Raw genomic sequence first — 18,369 nt, 5'->3', positions numbered from 1 at the left:
TTCATAGTATGCCTACAGCAGCTTATCTGGACATTTGGATCTGATTGCGGCTATTTGACCTAGATTTGAAGGAGCAAGCTGCCTGCTGCACACTCCCCTGGCTGCCTTACACAATTATGTTATGAAATGAAGACCTATAGTGGCCCCTCAGCCTTGCACTGCACACATGGCCCCCAACTTCCACTAAATTTAATAAAAAATGAGCCTGGTTACTGGCCAAGTATTTCTGTTGTCAAGAAAAATACAAATGATACTAATCTGTCTGGACCACCATGTTCAGCTCGCACACATGTCTAGTAGTACCATTTGCTGTTTGATTGTAGGAGGTCTGCTAGCAAATGTTTCTAACGGTGTTCCAAAAATTACCACAGTACTAAATATTGTCCTACTACGCCACAATAATGAATTAACTTCTTCTTACAAATGCATTCCAAAGTAGAAACCTTATACCTTTCAGATCTTTGCACTCCCAACAAAAACATAAGCTGCTCCCTCTCAGTCTGCGGTTAAAAGAGAAAGGAGGGACTTAGGGAAGGATAACCAATCAGATTTTTAGTTGTCTTCGATTTTCCCATTCCTGCGCTGCCATTGGTCAGAGCCGCCCCTCGAGGCACCCACCTCTGCGCCGCGATTGGACAGTTTTCCCGGCTCTATGGAAGTCATTTGAATACGCCTCGCTTTTGTGGCTCATTACACCGCTGTGAGTTCAAATTGACTCAAATATCACAGGGGGAGGCACAATGGAGCGCAAGACCGCACTTACTCACTTCTGAAGACACGCTCGGTTTGTTTTCCACGGCTTTACGCAGAGGCGAAGAGGGAAAACAAGGCGGACATAACTGCAAACGAAACTGTTTTTTGGATAGTTGCGCCCTTTTTACTCATTTGGACGCTGCTTTCGGACACTGAGCGATTCTACTGTCAATATTCAAGAGGTAAGTTGTTCCGGGAATTTGTTGTAGGTTTCATTCAAACGCGATCCATGCGAGATCCAAATGCGCACTGGTCGCTTTAAACTAAAATATCAAATGTTTGTTTCTCTGCTGTGTGTTTTACTAGCAAACAGTTTCATACATCCTGGCTATAGTGTTGCTTTATTTGGACAAGTGTAGCCTACAATATTACTTTCTGGAACCCGATGTATTACTATGTTTTGAAGGTTGAACAAACGCAGACGCCATGGATCAGACGCCTATCCAACTTTGCCTATTTCTATTTCTCGTCTTACCTTTGTTTATTTTGCTTGTTTTGTTCCCATGTGAGGGTAAAATTAGTTTGGCCAGCAGACAAAAACAAACATTACTCACCAGCACCTGCGATGGGTCTGCGGTTGCCCAGCATGGGTTTTCGCAGTCACTTTTTACTTTTACAGTGTTATGACTCAGCCAGGAACCCGTAGCGCACTACAGGCTCAGTGGATCGGCGTGTTTGTGCGGTGGGGGAAAATAGCAGATTGTGCGGTTGTCTATGGGGAGAGGAGCAAGCATGAGAGAAAGCGTGTGTTCTCTGAGCCAAGTGGAATTTAAAAAGCTTTTTAAAGGCTTTCATCTGTAAATGAAAACCAGTGGAGCCATGACGTGCGTGCTGTGCGTAAATGCTGGGGTTGTACTTTGCTTCATGACAAGTTGTTTAAATGGTCTCAGATTAAGTGCTTAGCTCATTTAATAATTAACACAAGTGCAATGTGAGGTCCCCTAGCAACTGGCAAAACTCTAGTTTAGATTTTTTGGCAGTACTGTTACAGGGAGCGCATAGTGTGCCAAGTACAGTAAGTAGATGAAGCGCCACTGTTAGGCTTCACTGATTCACTGTTGGTTTGAACTTGCTAGTCAGTCAAATGTTGTGGCTATGTTGTGATTTAAAGTTTACTATGTTTATATTGTATTTAGGATGGAAATAAATGAAACTACAACATCCAAATTTTGGTAATCACAGGTTAAAGTCTAGTAGCTATATTTTGGAGACGTCAGAACACATTTTTGCAAATAAGTCTGTAAGATTGTTTCTGGCCATTGAAACCTCTTGATGTCATCTGAAAAGGAACTAATCCAATAAGGGGACTCAATTTGAAAGTTTACATCTCTGTAAAAAATCATGGATATCTATACAAGAACAAATTGGACCAACGTTTTTTTCCTCCTTTGAGTTTGTTACAGCTTCGTCTTCACATTCTGTTTTCCTGGGTTTTATGCTAGATGCCCTTCCTAGCATATCCTCTCTTGGAATGGCACATATACACTAAACTTTTGACTAGCTGGTGCACATCCAAACATGTCCATATCAGCTTTTACGTCTTTAAAAGGTGGATATAGGACTTTATTACAAGTAATTTACCACACACGTAGTCAGGGCATTCTGTTTGCCTGGCTGTAACACAATAGAAAATGTTTGTGTGTGGATCCCAGGCCCATAGATCAGCTTAGTAGATTACATCCCAGCAGCAGAGGAGATAATGTGGCTCTTTATCCCTTCTGGCTCTGGGTTAATACTGTACTACCCTGCAGCACATAACACATAGGGACAGGTGTGTACGCTCAACCTTCACTGTGTGGTTTCCTTTTACACTAAGAACAGGTCGAGTCGTGGGTCAGATCACATCCAGATACTGCACAGTGTTTCCGGTTTTGTTTTTTTTCCGTGTCTTTTATAGATATAGAGGCAGGTTTGAGGACCAGTCTGGGCGCTTTGACAGCTGATGTTTGGACAATGGGCTGCATGCCACACATGACACACAGTGCTGAGTGGAGGGAGGTGGAGTGATTTGTGATGTTGCCCGCTGCTACGTTGGTTTAGCTGTGTGGGCAGGTGACGGACTGCCTGCTGTCTTGTAAAAAAGGCTGCAGAAGAAAAACAAAAAAAAAACAACCCCAAATTGGATACAAACTTGTTTTAACATTTTACAGACAAAAATAAAAAGAATATTTAAATGTTATCATTTGGGGAAGTTATTTACAGTCTTGTAACAAGAATAATTTGTTCATAAGTGCCAGTGTCATAAATAAAATTATTCACCGTGTATGCCTGGGATAAACCGAGATGTTTGGTTTCCAAGTCAACACTTCTTTTTGTCAAAATATTTTCAAGATTCACAATACAAACTCAATTCACAATAGACGATCCTGGAAATGAAGATTACAGCAACTGACTCTTAATCTTACAATACTGGCTATCTCTTTACTCAACAGCAATATGTAAACAGCTATGTACATTAGTCACCATCTGCCTTTAAGAAAAAAGGGAAGTACCCTATCCTACCAGCTATGGACCTTAGGGGGATACACCTTGAACAATGACCACTTGGGCCGTATTTTATTGCTGTGGCATTAGTTATGATGGGTGGGGATGTCACTGTGACTAAAGGATTCAATGGGTAATGTTGCTTTGAAGCCCTCGCGAAACCATTCAAAACACTTAGGTCGAATGGTTGTCATGCTTGGACAACCAAAAAGAGCAAAACAACATCTGGAGGTAACAGTTGTACTAAGCAGTTGGCTGTCAGTCATTTCTTTAAGAAGAGAGGAAATTGGCAGTGTATCTTGTTAGTATTTCAAAAAGGCAAATTCATGTTAAGTGGGGAGATATAAAGCTCATGTTACCTTAATTATAATGACATGCACATTGCTTGACATGATATACCCTTATTCTTTGACATTAAAAGCATCATTCACAGCCCATGTTATTAAATAGATTAGATGCATTTTAATGGTTTTGTAAGAGGATTACATTTGTACTGCTATGAAAATAAGCTTAGTTAGTCTCATTTGATCTTGCCAAAGATAATTACAGGCAGCATGCCACGAATGCACCACACCTGATATTTAAACAAGCTCACCTGACTGGTCTAGCTTTGGAAAATACTATAAAATCCACAAACTGAAGCAATAGCCTGTTTAAGATTGTTGCAAAAACCACCATTTAAGCTTTTGATCATCCCACCTTCCTTTTTATATCTTTGCAAAGCATGAGTAAGTGATATGTCTAGACTATAAGTTCTAACCTCATTTATTTTGGACTGATCTTGACAGGCTTCTCTCGCATTTCTTTAACATGCTGTGACTTATTAGAGCCAAAGTACACTGGGTGCAAAGAGGAACACAGATATGGCTGGATTACGTCTGCCCGTAACTATTGTGATAAACGTCCTTTACGAGTCTTCTTATCAGGTGAAGATAGCCCCATGGATGAATGCTTCTGCTCATAGCTTTGTTATCCTGCTATTCTCCCCACTGTAAAGAAAGTATGTTCACCAGGGGCTTTACCTGGTTATTTCATTCGGCTGTAGAAAAGATAGTTTGTGTAGTATGGGTAATCTTTCCTTTAGTCTCTGTTGTTGATACCCATCAGAGGATTTAGCTTCCCGTGATTAGGTCTTGAGATGCTCATTGGGTAAACTGGCTTTGAATTTGGAATAAGTAAATTAGCTGCTAACCGTCGCACGACACGTTACATAGATAGAATACTGAGTTATACTGGCAAGTTTAGACCAGAAATGACACCCTTTTGAATTTTTGAATGTTGTTTTTAACACCTTTGGGTTGGTGTCCACCATTTGGTAACCACTACAGTGTACCAAAGACCTTTATAGGCAGGTTTTAGCATATTTTTGATAGATTGCCAATAATATTGTCTGGCTGTCATCATCAAATATTAAAAAAATCTCAATATTAACTTTTGTCATTATCACATCTTGTAGCAACCACTCACTCCAGGTTGTTAATGTTGTGAGAATGGTGTACCACTGTTCCTCTATGATATTTTCAAGAAAAAGTTTAATCTGATAAGTCATAACTTGTAATATCCTGCATAAAGTCATTTTGCTGTTGTTTACCAATTACAGTTCAGTTGAAGTGACGTCAACTAACACGTGTGCCAATGATCTTTTTACATATTTTTATCATTTCCGGCAAATGTTCCAAAACAAAATTGGCTTTCCACACTTTCAAACAACCACGTGCTTTCCTGCCCTTGGCTCCAAATACTAGTTTCATTATCGTTTGGATCATTCCCCTCACATTTTACAAGTGTGCAGCCACATTGTCCCTTCTTATGCTCAGACCCCATGCTGTATAGGGGTACCAGGTTTAATGGTGTGACTGGTGCATGCTTCCAGTCCCAGGCCGGCTGTCTGCGGAGGTGGGGCGACTCTTTGCCTGGCGTTGAGCATAGTTTTGGGGAAAAGCTGGTGTACCCTCTGATGTACCGCAAATGTCCTGTGATCTCTTCCTAGGGGTCTTTTTGTGGTTGTTAAAGCCAAGAGAGGCCAGATAATACCTCTATTGTTGACGAACTGCCCCCCTCCTTCTCTCTTTCTCATCCCTCCCCCCTCCACTGGGCATGGGCGTACCTTTTGGAAACCACGTAATTGTGAATTTGGGTACAAACTGTTTACATCCAGTTTTATCTCTCTCTTTCTAATAAAGATTGGATTTTGAAGACTTACTAACTTCACACGACTGAAGAATAGAATAGCATAGTACCAAGCATTTAGATGAACACCAGTGATTACACCAATCTATTTATTCCAGTCAGGCTTGGGAAATCTCCAAAGAAGCTCTTAAAACTATCCCATTTTAACCAAAACCAGACAAAAGGAAGCGTTCACATGCAGTAGAGACGGAGACCAAAGCTCTGCCCAAACCACCAATTTATGTGTGTTGGATGAGATGCAGAAAAACTACTGAAACATATCCAAATGTTTTAAAGCAACATATTTTTGCTTGCAGCCCTGTCAAAAGTTCAATTAGCCCTAACCTTTTGATAAACTGTGTTGGTTTTTTCAGACACTGCAGGCAATTTTATTTTGTAACACATGAGAGTTTGTTTGGATTGCAGCAGAACTTTAGAAACAAAGCAACAGCATGCAGTTGAGAAGTTGCTGTTGTTGCCTTGGGAGTTTTTTTTAGTATAAAGTTTGATTCCTCCCAGCTTACATGCCAGAAATGGTATGGTAAGTCAATAAAACATCAATTCTGAGGGATCACCTTTGTTTTTTTGCTGCAAGTGAAATTAACAATGCATGAATAATAAATGTGTCAGTCATATAACTCTTGAATATAAAAAAAACAACAACACATGAACCAACCTGTTTACAACATCCTTTCTGTAAATCTCTTCTTTAGTTCTCATATAGGGCTGCAAAGTTAATCACAATCGAATCAAAATTGTGATGGGAATGGACGCAATTGGCAAGTCGCAAAGGCTGCAGTTTTTGAAGTACCAATATGTCCTCCACAAACAACAAATATCTGGACTTATTTGACTTTAAAAACTGCGAACCTTATAGTTTACATTTGTACAAACATGTTTCAACATTTCAATTCTGGACGCTTTTGAACTTTGAACTGAATCATATTAATAAAACATAAATCGCAAATCAAATCTCGAATGGATTTTCCCCTGAAATTGTTCACCCTTATTCTCAAGGCCTCTTACCACATTTCCAACCTCAATATCCTGCATCCACAATTATGAATCTATGCTGACCTATATCAATGAGCATCTCACTATACCTCAAAAGTATCACATATCACTTGTACGGGTACTTTTTCTTGTATTCAAGAAATCTCTGTCAAACCATACATTTCAGATTTCTACAACTCTAGAGCAGCAATCCTTTCACAACAGTCCATATGTAAACAATGTGTTCACTATGTAAGAATGCATACAGTATCATTATTAAGCCATCCGAAGCTAGCCCAACCTATGATTTAGCTGGCTAAAATTTCAGGAAACCGCAAGTATTTGGGTCAGCGCTTGAGGAAATCGGAAAAAACCAAGAGTGGTTTTAAGTTTTGGATACGTCTCCCACTTACGTAAGGTCAAACGTAAACAGACACAGGGAGGAGGTTAGGAAGGAGGACACTTCAAACTCAATTTATTAGCAACTGTTATTTAGGGTCTGACCACCTGATTTTTCCCAAGTTGGTGGATTGAATCTGTAAGTCAATGTAATCTTTTAACCACATTGGAAGGAGAACAGCCAGGGAGGATCAGATGGTTCAGAGGGCAGACTGGCACTGGGCTGGGCTCTGGCGAGGGCCCAAGCGCGGTGGTATACATCTGTGCGTGTCACTTGTTTAGGCCAGACGCGCATTTGGATGAAATTCTGGCTTGGGGTTTGGCGCCATTGTGGAGTAGGGCATGTGTGTGTGTGTGTGTGTGTGTGCGCTAAGATGTTGGCACTCCTTCCGTCAGTGCTGTAATGGATAAACAAAAGTTGACTGCTGGCTTCTTCTCAGTGTGAGCATAAGTTGCCTTCACTATTACGGCACCCTTGGTAAATAAGAGCAAAGATAGTGTAGTAAGGCTGGGCAATATGACAAATTCAGGATTCCATATCTTGATTTATTTTGAATCAAAAATATGAATTTCCTGAACATAAAAATTATAAACTTTTATACACATAAATTAGTCAAAGTTTTTTTCCCTTTTAGAGTCTGCCCTCTGCTCTAAATGACATGCTTTAACAGAGGATTGGCTGTAGACGTCTCAATTAACAAGAGCCGAGCTGATCATTGCAGACTTAGAAATTCAATTAAAATGGTATTAATTAATCTTCTTGATTTGAAATGTGGATTTATTTGCTCTATAAACATTTTTGGCAACTTTTAGAAGTTCTTATATACAACATTATTTAGTAAGTATATCTGACTGTTTTTATTCACTGTTCAACATCCAGGGACAGTGAAGTTGAAGCAAACTTTATTTTACTGAAGTAAATGAGTTATGAATCATAGAAACATGTTTTTGTCCAAAACCTGAGGATGGTCCCAGTGATCTCTAAAAATCTCCTTGACCACTGCTGCTGGAATCTGCATACATTTCCAAAACTTTACCAGTTAGAATAGCCTAATTTGTACTTTTTATGGGGTGCCAACATTAGTGGAGAGCACTGTAGGATGTATACTTACTGTATATGTGTTGGGGGGAATGGGGGGTGTCTGTCTGCAAACCACATGCCGGGGTAAATTGAGCCAAAGAACAGTAGCCGGATAAAGGTGGCTCCAGTGCTAAAGCGTGCTTTGGTTCTGATCTCGTATCGGCTTTCCCTCAGATCCAATTATCTACACAAGACTAAAAATCGTGGCAGTCTAAGGCTCACCCATCTGTTGCCCCACCTTGTCTCTTGCAAAACAAGTGTCCAACAGATGACAGATGCACCCATAAACCAGCCACCGCACGTTCTTTGTTGGGTGCATTGTTGGCGTAAAAGGGAAAATCAATATGACAAGGGGTGTCATTAAAAAGCTCAAAGTGAATAGGGAGCAGAGGAGGGCTACTATTATGTGATTAGGCATAATGACACATATGTGCACGGATATATCAACACATATTTTCACAACATGTTACGGTTTGTTTGGGTCTCGCGTTCCCAGAGCAGCTGAGTCAGTGCACTGTACACAGCAGCATATGATAAACTACTATATTGCTAGTTGATGTGACGTGAATTTGAATATTTATGTGGGTGGAGGAGTTTTAATTCTTAAGATGTTTTTTGCCTTGAAAAACTATGGAACATCTTTGGTGGAAGGATTCGCTACCATCTTGTCTCCATATAGCTACTATGTCATTGCCTGAAATGTTCCACAGTATGGCATTAAACCTATCTATTTTGCATTTATTCAATTGCTAATGTTTATATTGCTCAAAAATACCTTGGAAAAAATGCCTTTTTACTGTGAGTGGCAGTGTCTCTCCACAGATCTGACCTGCAACTTGTCCTGTTAATGCCATATTCTGGAAATTCCAGACAAACCTATATGACACATGGGACAAGCAGGTGATGGACACCTTAAAAAAAGTATTATTAAATTAAATATAGACCTATAACTTTTTTGCAGTGTGCTTCTTCAATTTGTTCCCATGCTGTGGGAACAAATTGTCTTAGAGGAAGTCAATGTTGTGTATTCCTTAAAGTGGATTTGGAGAGTACACAGTGTAATGCTGTGTAATACTGTGGGATAGCCAAGTGTAATATTGAATGAAAGGGGTAAAGTACCATGCACAGTCCGCAGATTGGATTTGTGAGCAGTCACATTGCAGATTGCGTGATGTTAAGTAACACATCCAAACAAGAAGACCCTTGTACTAGTGATACTGAAGACTGTAAACTGTGAATTTGGGTGGCAAAGTTAGGAGTTGCAAGGACTGACAAATAACCACAAGTAGCAAATGAAACAAAAGCAACTGTAAAGCACTGTTAGCGGTGTTTAAAAATAAAGCTAACTATGCATTAGATTCAAGGGATACTTTTAGTTATTAAGTTAATTTTCTTGTTGATCTAGGTTACTTTAAAACATGTTGCTGTTTCTTCCTTATTAAGATGCTTAGTATTTGTTTGGAACATAAGACATTTATAAGTATTGGGATACAGTGCAGACTCAATTTGAAGAAAATTAATTCAACACCATATATAATGAAATGTCTGTCTTAACTTTAACAGAAAAAAGCTCAATATTTTAGATGGTAAATTGAGCCACATTTTTCCCTCTGACAAATTTTGATTGTAATTGAGTATTTTCAAAAATTGCAGCCCAAAACATGTTGCCAAATAACAAAGCAGAACAAAGTATTCAAACCTGTGAACTCTGTAACCTAGTTCAACAGCACTGCAGTTGCATAGTTTCACGGTCATACTGATGTTCCTGATACACCAACCTCATGACTCCATGTCTTCCACAGGTCGCCATGCCTCCCACCACTCCTTACGCGGGAAAGTTCAACTCCTGCGGCCCTTACACCAGCAACAGCAGCAACAACAACCACCACCCACAACCCCACAGTCCATACCGGAGCAACACCGCGCCCAAACCAAGCACCAAAACCCAGGAAAACATCTACAACTGTGCTTACGTGGCAACGGAGAACCCGTACGATATCCCCCATACTTCGTACCGTAGTTCTTCTCTGTCATCTTCCAATACCACTACCACCACCACTACCAACAGTCACCACTACAACAACAGCTGCGTGTCACCCCACAGCCCCAGGCAACATGGCGGCTCTTCCTGTCATGGGCGTGGCTCGTACCGGAGCAGCAGCAGTGGCAGTGAGCAGTCATGCCATAACAACTCTGCACCACCAAAAAGCAGGGTCTACGGGCACGGTGGGGTCATCGCCAGCTACGGGGAGATGTGTTACCATGACAACAGCCTTGTGTCGGCGTCACTGGAGGCACTGATTCAACACCTGGTGCCCACAGTGGACTATTATCCAGATGTGAGTGTGTGACAAGGGTTTTGCTTTTTCAGTTACTCAAATCTATTACTAGCATATTTCCATGCACAGTTGCACTAAAGAAGTCACACCAGTTTTTTTTTCTGTCTACATGTGATCACCTTACATGTTTCTACATTTCTATACTCATATTACTTTCACTAAAAACATCAAGCAGAGGATCATAGACAGACAGTTCACCAAGCTAGCAAAACACCACAACACAAGCTATAGGAATGATCCTTCATTCCTATAGGAGGAAAATGGTGTTTTTAGCTTCATTCTTGCTCACTAAATAAACAACACAACAATGTTTAGAATGTGTGATATTAGGTGTTAGATCACTCATTAGGGGCGTGAATGATCATGCAAAATATGAGTCAGGTGACATTTCTAGGGTAGTTCAGTGGAATTGGAACTGTAAACAACTAGGGTGTGTTTAAGGCAGTGACTTACCAGAACTCTGAGAGAACTAAAGAAGATGATGAGTGGTAAAATGTATTTAATTATGTCAACTGAACACAGGTTTTTATTTAGCTATATATCATATTAGCATTGACTAAAGCTATTCACAAGTGTGCTCATTTTGGTAAACTGTCTTGAAAAACACCTTCAAGTAATACACGGAACTATATTTTTGATATGCTAGGACAGTGTGTTATAACTAATAACTCCATGATTCGATTTTGTTTCATAGAGATCCTACGTGTTCACCTTCCTGCTTAGCTCCCGCCTCTTCCTGCACCCGTATGAGCTGATGACCCGTGTGTGTCACCTGTGCGTGGAGCAGCAGCGGTCTGGGGACGCTCTGCTCGATAAGGTAATCCCATATATCCATCCATAGATGCAGACTATATATTCACCATGGTCCACTCACAACACAAGTGCTCACAGGGTTTGGTAATTAACTGTGCTCTTTCACTGATTCGGCTGCCCACCCACATACACTCACACCCACGGCCATACAAATAGATCTGTTTGGATTTTCTAAGTATTCTATGAAGGTTCAAACAGACTAGGCTAGCTTGACAAGTAAAAAAATATATATAAAGAAGTTCTTATTTAGTAGATTTTAAAGTAGTGGTTAAGGGCAGCATAAAGCCGTGTTCATTGAGAAGTCAATCCTGGCCTGGTCCCATTGTCTAATTCTTCCTCAGATAGTCAAAAAAAACTTGACTAACAATACTTTACTGTTAAAGAAATAGTTCTTTACATTTTGGCTATCTAAGAGAAAATACTTACGTTATTGCAGCATCTATTCTTATTTTTGTATTTTGTATCTTTGTATTAATTCTGCATTGTTGTCAGAACAACAGAATAGAATGAATTTGAATTCACAATTGGATTACAGTTTTCTTCCATCTCTGCTGCACATTGAAGTCATGAGATGCATGTTCAACCCAAATGCCATTAATGAATATGATTTCTGCCTCACTAGTTGTTTTGACATCCTATACATGGCGCTAAATGAAGTGTAAAGTACAACCCTCCAGCCTGTGTAGCTGAGCATTACCACATCACCTGACTGCCGGTCTGACCTCTTGTATATGATGTCTGTCTCTTAGATCCGTTTCCGTGAGGTGGCACCTAAACTGGTGCAGCTCCTCACCGAGTGGACCGAGACCTTTCCATACGACTTTAGAGACGAGAGGATGATGAGATGTCTCAAGGACATGACCAACCATGTGGCCAGAGGGGACGAGGTCAGTATTGCATTTCATGAGGGATTATGTATTTAGTAACTTTTTTCTTTTCCAAAATGTTTTCAAAGCATTGTAAGTTGTTTCCTTATACTCAACTACTTTACATGAAATTATGCAACTGCTAGCTATACAGAGGTATAATTATGGTACATTACATTAAATTCATGGGAGTTTCATTTTTGTTTCACTACCAACCTATTATTTCGTATCTTTTCCCTCAGTATTCTTGGAGAGCCATGCAGCAGATGACACAGCGGCTGATCAAGCGCCTTTCTGCCCTGGGGCAGTATGAGGAGGCGGTGGCGGCCCTAAACAACGTTGCCCTGGAGCGCCCGACCTCCCTCAAGTCCAAACAGGCCGCGGGTCAGAGGAGTGACGTACTGAGCGTGTGCGATGATCCCTTCGTCCTGGCACAGCAACTCACGCACATTGAGCTGGTAAGATGACTACAGGCTAAACCAGAAAACCACTTCACTCAGAGATTCTTTTTAATCCAGTTTTCAGTGTTTTGTTTTGTTTTTTCTCCTCCATTGCTGTCAAGTGGTTGTGCGTGGTTGCATTTTACAAGGGTTTTTAATTAGTGTAGCTACATTTAGAGAGCCTTCTTTTTGTAGTGCACAGAAAGCATATAAAGTTCACATGACTGTTGGCTCTGATGTTTACATCTTATGTTAAATCATGTCCATTCACTTTTATCTTTGCTATTATTTTTAGCATCTACTATTATTCCCATAACCAGTTTGTGTGGTCTTTGGGGTTGCTTTCATTGTATTGTTAGTTATACTTAGTCTTTATTACTCCCAGATATGGATAGAGGTACTATACTAAAGTAAGAAGAGCACTGTTACTTCAAAATATATTGAAATAAAAGTAAAAAGTAGTTGTCCATTAGTAAAATAATGGAAATCACTACTTAAGTAAAAGTAACTGTAAACCAGATGTACATTCAGACAGTTACTGTTACAATTTGTTCAAAATCTAGTATTTCTAAAGGATAGATTTCAAAAATGAGGAAATCTGAAGGAACAGTACAAATGAAAGTGAATCTCAAATGCTTAAATCATTTAATATTGTCAACATAAAACTTGTAGGATTACAGTGGGAAGAGTAACCAGTTTTACTCAAGTAAAAGTACTTTTACACTGTTATATATTATTCAAGGAGGACTAAAAGTATGGTGCCAGTAAACTATTCCAAAAAGTACAATTTTTTACTCAACTCAAGTAAATGTAATTGAACTACCCCACTCTTTTTACTGCATTTTAGTAACAATACTCTCCATTTTCCTTTCTATTTCAGGACCGACTGAGTTTCATCGGCCCTGAAGAGTTCATTCAGACATTTGCCATGAAGGACCCTCTAGAGAACCAGAAGGTACTTGTGCATTAATGACACATTGCGTAAGCATGGCCTTAGCCTGGCGAGACATGCTATTTTACCTTTGTACAAAGGATTAGACTGGTCACTGTCTATTAGAGAGGGATTACCTGGGATTTATCATGTGGTGAAACGAAGCCATCTCCGTACACAGAATTAGAACATTGCATAAGACCACACAACTAATATGGTCTAGAAGGAAGGACAAAAAAGTTGATGAAATACTGCAATTTTATAAAATTAATAATAAAATGTACTTTTTTCAACTTTTAAGTAATATCCTGATTGAATCAAATTATTATAATGTATTAAATTACATAGAAAGCTGCTTTCTACTGCATTTGTCGCATATAACACCCACTGTTTGACTGTCACAGATTTTCACTTGGTACTTTTAAATTGGGCTTTTGAAACTTTACCAAGCACTACATCAAAGTACCATTGTGTTCATATCCTAAGTATATGTAAAGTGTTCCTGCGCATCAGCTGAAGCGTCTCCTCTATCAGAGCTGTGGGGTGTTAGCATTAGCAAGATGTCCGGGCGGTTATATAAGATCCACTTTGTTTAAAAGTGGTTGAGTCAATGCAAGGGGTCTACAAGTGCAACAAGGGAAGTTGAGAGAGCGGAATGGAGTGGGCTGCTGTGTGGTGTAAGCTTTTAATAGAGGCATGAATCTCCGGGATTACATCATAACTGCTCAGTCAAGTTTATTTATACTGCATCCACCCGATAATGTTTATAAAAGTCTCCAAGCCAAACAGGTTGAGTTGAACAGCTGAGGTTCGCAAAACGGACTTGAGTATATGTAAATGAGATGGAAATGCAAGATGGATCATGCTTGGTTCCTATGCAGGGCTGCTGTTTTGAATTTGGAAGAAGAAAGACAAAAGCCAAGTATTATTTAAATTATTATTAAAGTATTATTTGGGAAATGTTCAAAAGGTATAGATATTTGAATGTATTTTCTGGACCAGACTTGGATTAGTAGTAGTAGCAGTTGTAATGGTGGTAGTTGCTGTAGTAGGAGCAATAGTAATGGTAGTAGTTGTAATAGTAGTTGTAACTGTAACAGCAGTCAGTGGGGTTGCAGTAGTTCAGGTACTTCATTTGGCCATTGACTCAAAGTACGGTGGTTACATAGTATAACTTTTAATAGTAGATAATAAGCAATAAGCCTGATTGTTATATGGACTCTGTGGTTGTCCATAGTTGTATTCCACAGTAATAATCCATAAAACTAATTTTTTCTACTCTTGAGAGTAGAATACTTCTGATATATCAAACAGCAGTTCAACCATACTCCCCCGCTAGTGTGTTTCATTTACATATACAACCAGTTTAAACACAGCAGTCAAATGGCTGTGATGTTTCACTCATATCCGTTGACTATTTTCAGGGTTTCTTCCGCAAGCGCAAAACCAACAACCTGGAGGCTTACGTCAATTGGTTCAACCGACTCAGTTACCTCGTTGCTACAGAGATTTGCATGGTACGTTAACGCCTGTCTGCTTCCATTTCAGAATATTACATAATGTTTTTAACCAAAACAAGATGAAATACTGACAAGATCTTGTTTCTGAATCTCACTACAGCCAGCTAAAAAGAAGCACAGGGCGCGCATCATAGAATTTTTTATTGATGTGGCTCAAGAGTGCTTCAATATCGGCAACTTCAACTCCCTCATGGCAATCATCAGTAAGTAGAAGACAAGAGCTTTTTCTTGGAGTGCATTCAGTTCTCAAGAAATTATGAGTCCCATAAGAGTTTTTTATTTCCCTTTATTATGAAAAATAAAACAATGTCTTCTTTCTGTGTAGCTGGCATGAATATGAGCCCTGTTTCACGACTGAAGAAAACCTGGAGTAAAGTCAACACGGATAAATTTGACATACTAGAGGTTAGTAGACTACAAATGTACTTAAAGTCACATTCAAGCTAATAAATAGACTAAAAAAAAGGTTTGAATCTTCACCAACCTAACTTGTAATTAGGGCTTGTATTTTAGTCTTTTAGTCTTGTATTTTAGTTCAGTGGCTGAAATCTTGTGCTGTTGGCCTTGAAGAGAAATAAAAAATCAAAGATTGACATAATGATATTTGATTGATTAAAAACACTTTGTCCTATCCTACAGCATCAAATGGACCCATCCAGTAACTTCAGTAACTACCGCACTGCACTCCGTGGTGCCACCCAGCGGTCAGAGACGGCTCACAGCAGTCAGGAAAAGGTCAGCATGTTCAAGTTACGCTATGGACACATCTTATGTAATGAAAAACATGTACTTAAAAACTACTCTCTTGTGTTTCAGATTGTGATACCTTTCTTCAGCCTGCTCATCAAAGACATTTACTTCCTAAATGAAGGCTGTGCAAGTAGATTGCAAAATGGACACATTAACTTTGAGGTGAGTACACTTTGAAAATATAAAAGTGGGTTGTTACTATGCTATTATGTAAGTGGTCACAATAATGGTGCCTCACAAAGTTAGAAAATGCAAAAGCAATGGCTCCCCCTTGTGGTAGAAACCTATATGATTGTGAAATGTTATGTGCAATTATTAAATTGTATGCAAGTGCCCTAAATGTACAAAAATATGCGAAGTGACCTATATTTGAGAAATACAGAAAATGTGTTTTTTTTTTTAGATAACCTGTGGCACAAGACAAATTATAACCAAGAATACAACCTTTATATAAAATAATATTAGTAGGAATTGTGTGAAATAAGGGTAACATTTGGTAAAATTTAAACATAGAAGATATACAATATAAAAAGGTGGGAGTGCAAAAATAATGTGTGAAGACCATTGAGCTATTTTTGACAATTGACATTAGAAAAGGATAAGGGTGAATTATACTTAATACAGCTACTAATACCTCCATCCATAATTTGAGTACTTATTCAATATCCAGGTAGATTTCATTGCATTTTGCCTCATAATAAAGTAGCTTACATTCCTTTCTCTGAACAGAAACTATGGGAGCTGGCCAAGCAAGTGAGTGAGTTCCTGGTCTGGCGTCAGGTGGTGTGTCCGTTTGAGAGAGACAGACGCGTACTGCAGTACCTGGTTACCACTCCTGTCTTCAGTGAAGACGGTCAGTACAAAATACTTGAACAAGTACTTGATATACTTTTGAACTGGGCGTCAATTGTTTTCTGTATTTTTTGACAGAGCTGCATTTGGCTTCATATGAAAGTGAAGGACCTGAGAACAACATGGAGAAGGATAGCAGGAGATCACTGAGGTATCATTCCAAACTTTAAAGTAATTTTTGCAGTGTTATCAGTCAAAATGTATTTCTTTTTCTTTGGCTGATTTTTGTAATTTGTTTTTTATTATATGTATATTATGTAGCGTATTGCTTTATTTGGAAAGGCAAGGAGGGATATGAGGAAATATATTTTTCACATATCTAATATGATTATGCACATGCTGATGCTGCTTGAACAATTGAACAACAATGATATTAATAATAAATGTTACAATGTCACTGTGATGTTAGTAAGTAACAATCTATTAAATTTGTGTTTTTCAGATCTTCTCTTCTGCACAGGGAGAACCGATCCTAAACCAGGATAACCTGCTTTGCACTACAGAGTGTATATAACTGCCAATCACATAGTATATTGCAGAGTATATCATTCCCAAAGCCAAATGGTACATTTTGGACTGGGATAAAACTCGATGTGCAGCTAACGCCATCAAGATATTACACAAGTCATCATTCATATCAATGGAGATGAACTACTGCAAACTGACTTCACAATCTTCGGTGGTATTCAGTCAGTGCCAAGCATCTTCTTGACCTTCCTTACCAACTCTTTTGAATCTTGTGGATCTGTAAGGACTGCATGTTTTTCAGACCAACGATTTTACAAGAGAAGACTGTATTATTCTGTCAGAGATGCTTTTTGCACACAAACTCTGTCAAAGGCACTTAACAGAAGGAGATGGACCTCAAATGTGGCCTCAAAGGAACTGGACTGTTCTTTCACAAAGTTCAACTCAATGACTATGGAAACCTCCATGAATAGAAAATATCATTTTGCGTCATAAACATATATCCATGATTTTTAGATTGATGAAACATCAGGACAGTTGCCATAGCAATTAACAATTCAAAACTAAGTATTATATCTTTTGAATGGTGAAAAGTCCCCAATATATTACCTATAAACAGGAAGCTGATACACATAAATAGCAAAGAGGCATTTTTGACCTGCTGCATTTTTTTTTGTTTTCAATAACAATAGCTTTAGTTGTGCCTGCTTTACATCATTCAATAATACTTAAGTTACCACACAAATGGCAAGATTTGACCACTCGTTTTAGTCTATGGTGAAGCTAACTATATACGAGAATGCTAGATATCAAGCAATTTATGTTAATGTATGCATAAAACATATAATGTACAAGATATTATTTGTGATCAGTGCCTCCAACTTTATTTCGCCCATGTGCACTTTGACTGTGTATTGTCCAAGGCAAATCATGCAAGTACAACGCACTTCTAGTACATCAGTGGAGTTAAAGTGTTTTGAGGGTATCTCCTTTCTAAACAGTATTAATTTGTATTTTGTATTGGAAGTTTAAAAAATGTGTTACCTTATGTATTTTTGTAAACTTTTACCATGAGCTTGTTGCTGGTTAGCTGGCTCTGTTTTTGTAAGCTACTAGTTACAGTTTTGTGCAGTTGCCTATACACACTTTTGTCGCATTTTGATGATTTTTGCAGACACTCCCTTTATGTGTGTTGGCAATAAGACAAACTGTAATTCAACCAGTTTATGTATAGTTAAAAGTGTGAATGAAACATATATGCTATTAGTTAAATAGGAACCTCATGCCTTTTCCAGTCATCTCAAGTGATCATTTATGTTGTGACCCTCTGTAAAGCCTGTGTGGATTTGTGATGCATTTATGTGTTTGTAAAAATCTTGTCTTTTTAAGTGTTCTTATATATTTTATTATTTTGTATAACATTTGTGTCACCTGTCAGGGTACCTGTAGTGAAGGTGTTTGTGAAAAGAGAAATCTATATTTTCCCTTGAATAAACAATCCTAAATAATGT

At 38.8% G+C, this 18,369-nt stretch overlaps 1 protein-coding gene across 1 annotated transcript; it reads left to right on the top strand.

The window, feature by feature from the left end:
• The first annotated feature begins 678 nt into the window (after positions 1–678).
• Positions 679–18,369, top strand: LOC117379353 (ras-GEF domain-containing family member 1B-B-like). Its single transcript, XM_033976050.2, has 14 exons — positions 679–935; positions 9,682–10,218; positions 10,913–11,035; positions 11,781–11,918; positions 12,140–12,355; positions 13,218–13,292; positions 14,693–14,785; positions 14,889–14,991; positions 15,114–15,193; positions 15,428–15,523; positions 15,605–15,700; positions 16,268–16,391; positions 16,469–16,541; positions 16,833–18,369. The coding sequence occupies exons 2-14, from the start codon at positions 9,688–9,690 to the stop codon at positions 16,864–16,866; spliced, it is 1,782 nt and encodes a 593-aa protein (XP_033831941.1). The 5' UTR covers positions 679–935; positions 9,682–9,687; the 3' UTR covers positions 16,867–18,369.

This window comes from Periophthalmus magnuspinnatus, chromosome 12, assembly GCF_009829125.3.
Source record: "Periophthalmus magnuspinnatus isolate fPerMag1 chromosome 12, fPerMag1.2.pri, whole genome shotgun sequence".
Taxonomy (NCBI): domain Eukaryota; kingdom Metazoa; phylum Chordata; class Actinopteri; order Gobiiformes; family Gobiidae; genus Periophthalmus; species Periophthalmus magnuspinnatus.
The sequence above is the reverse complement of the archived record's forward strand: the minus strand, read 5'-3'. Positions and strand labels throughout refer to the sequence as shown.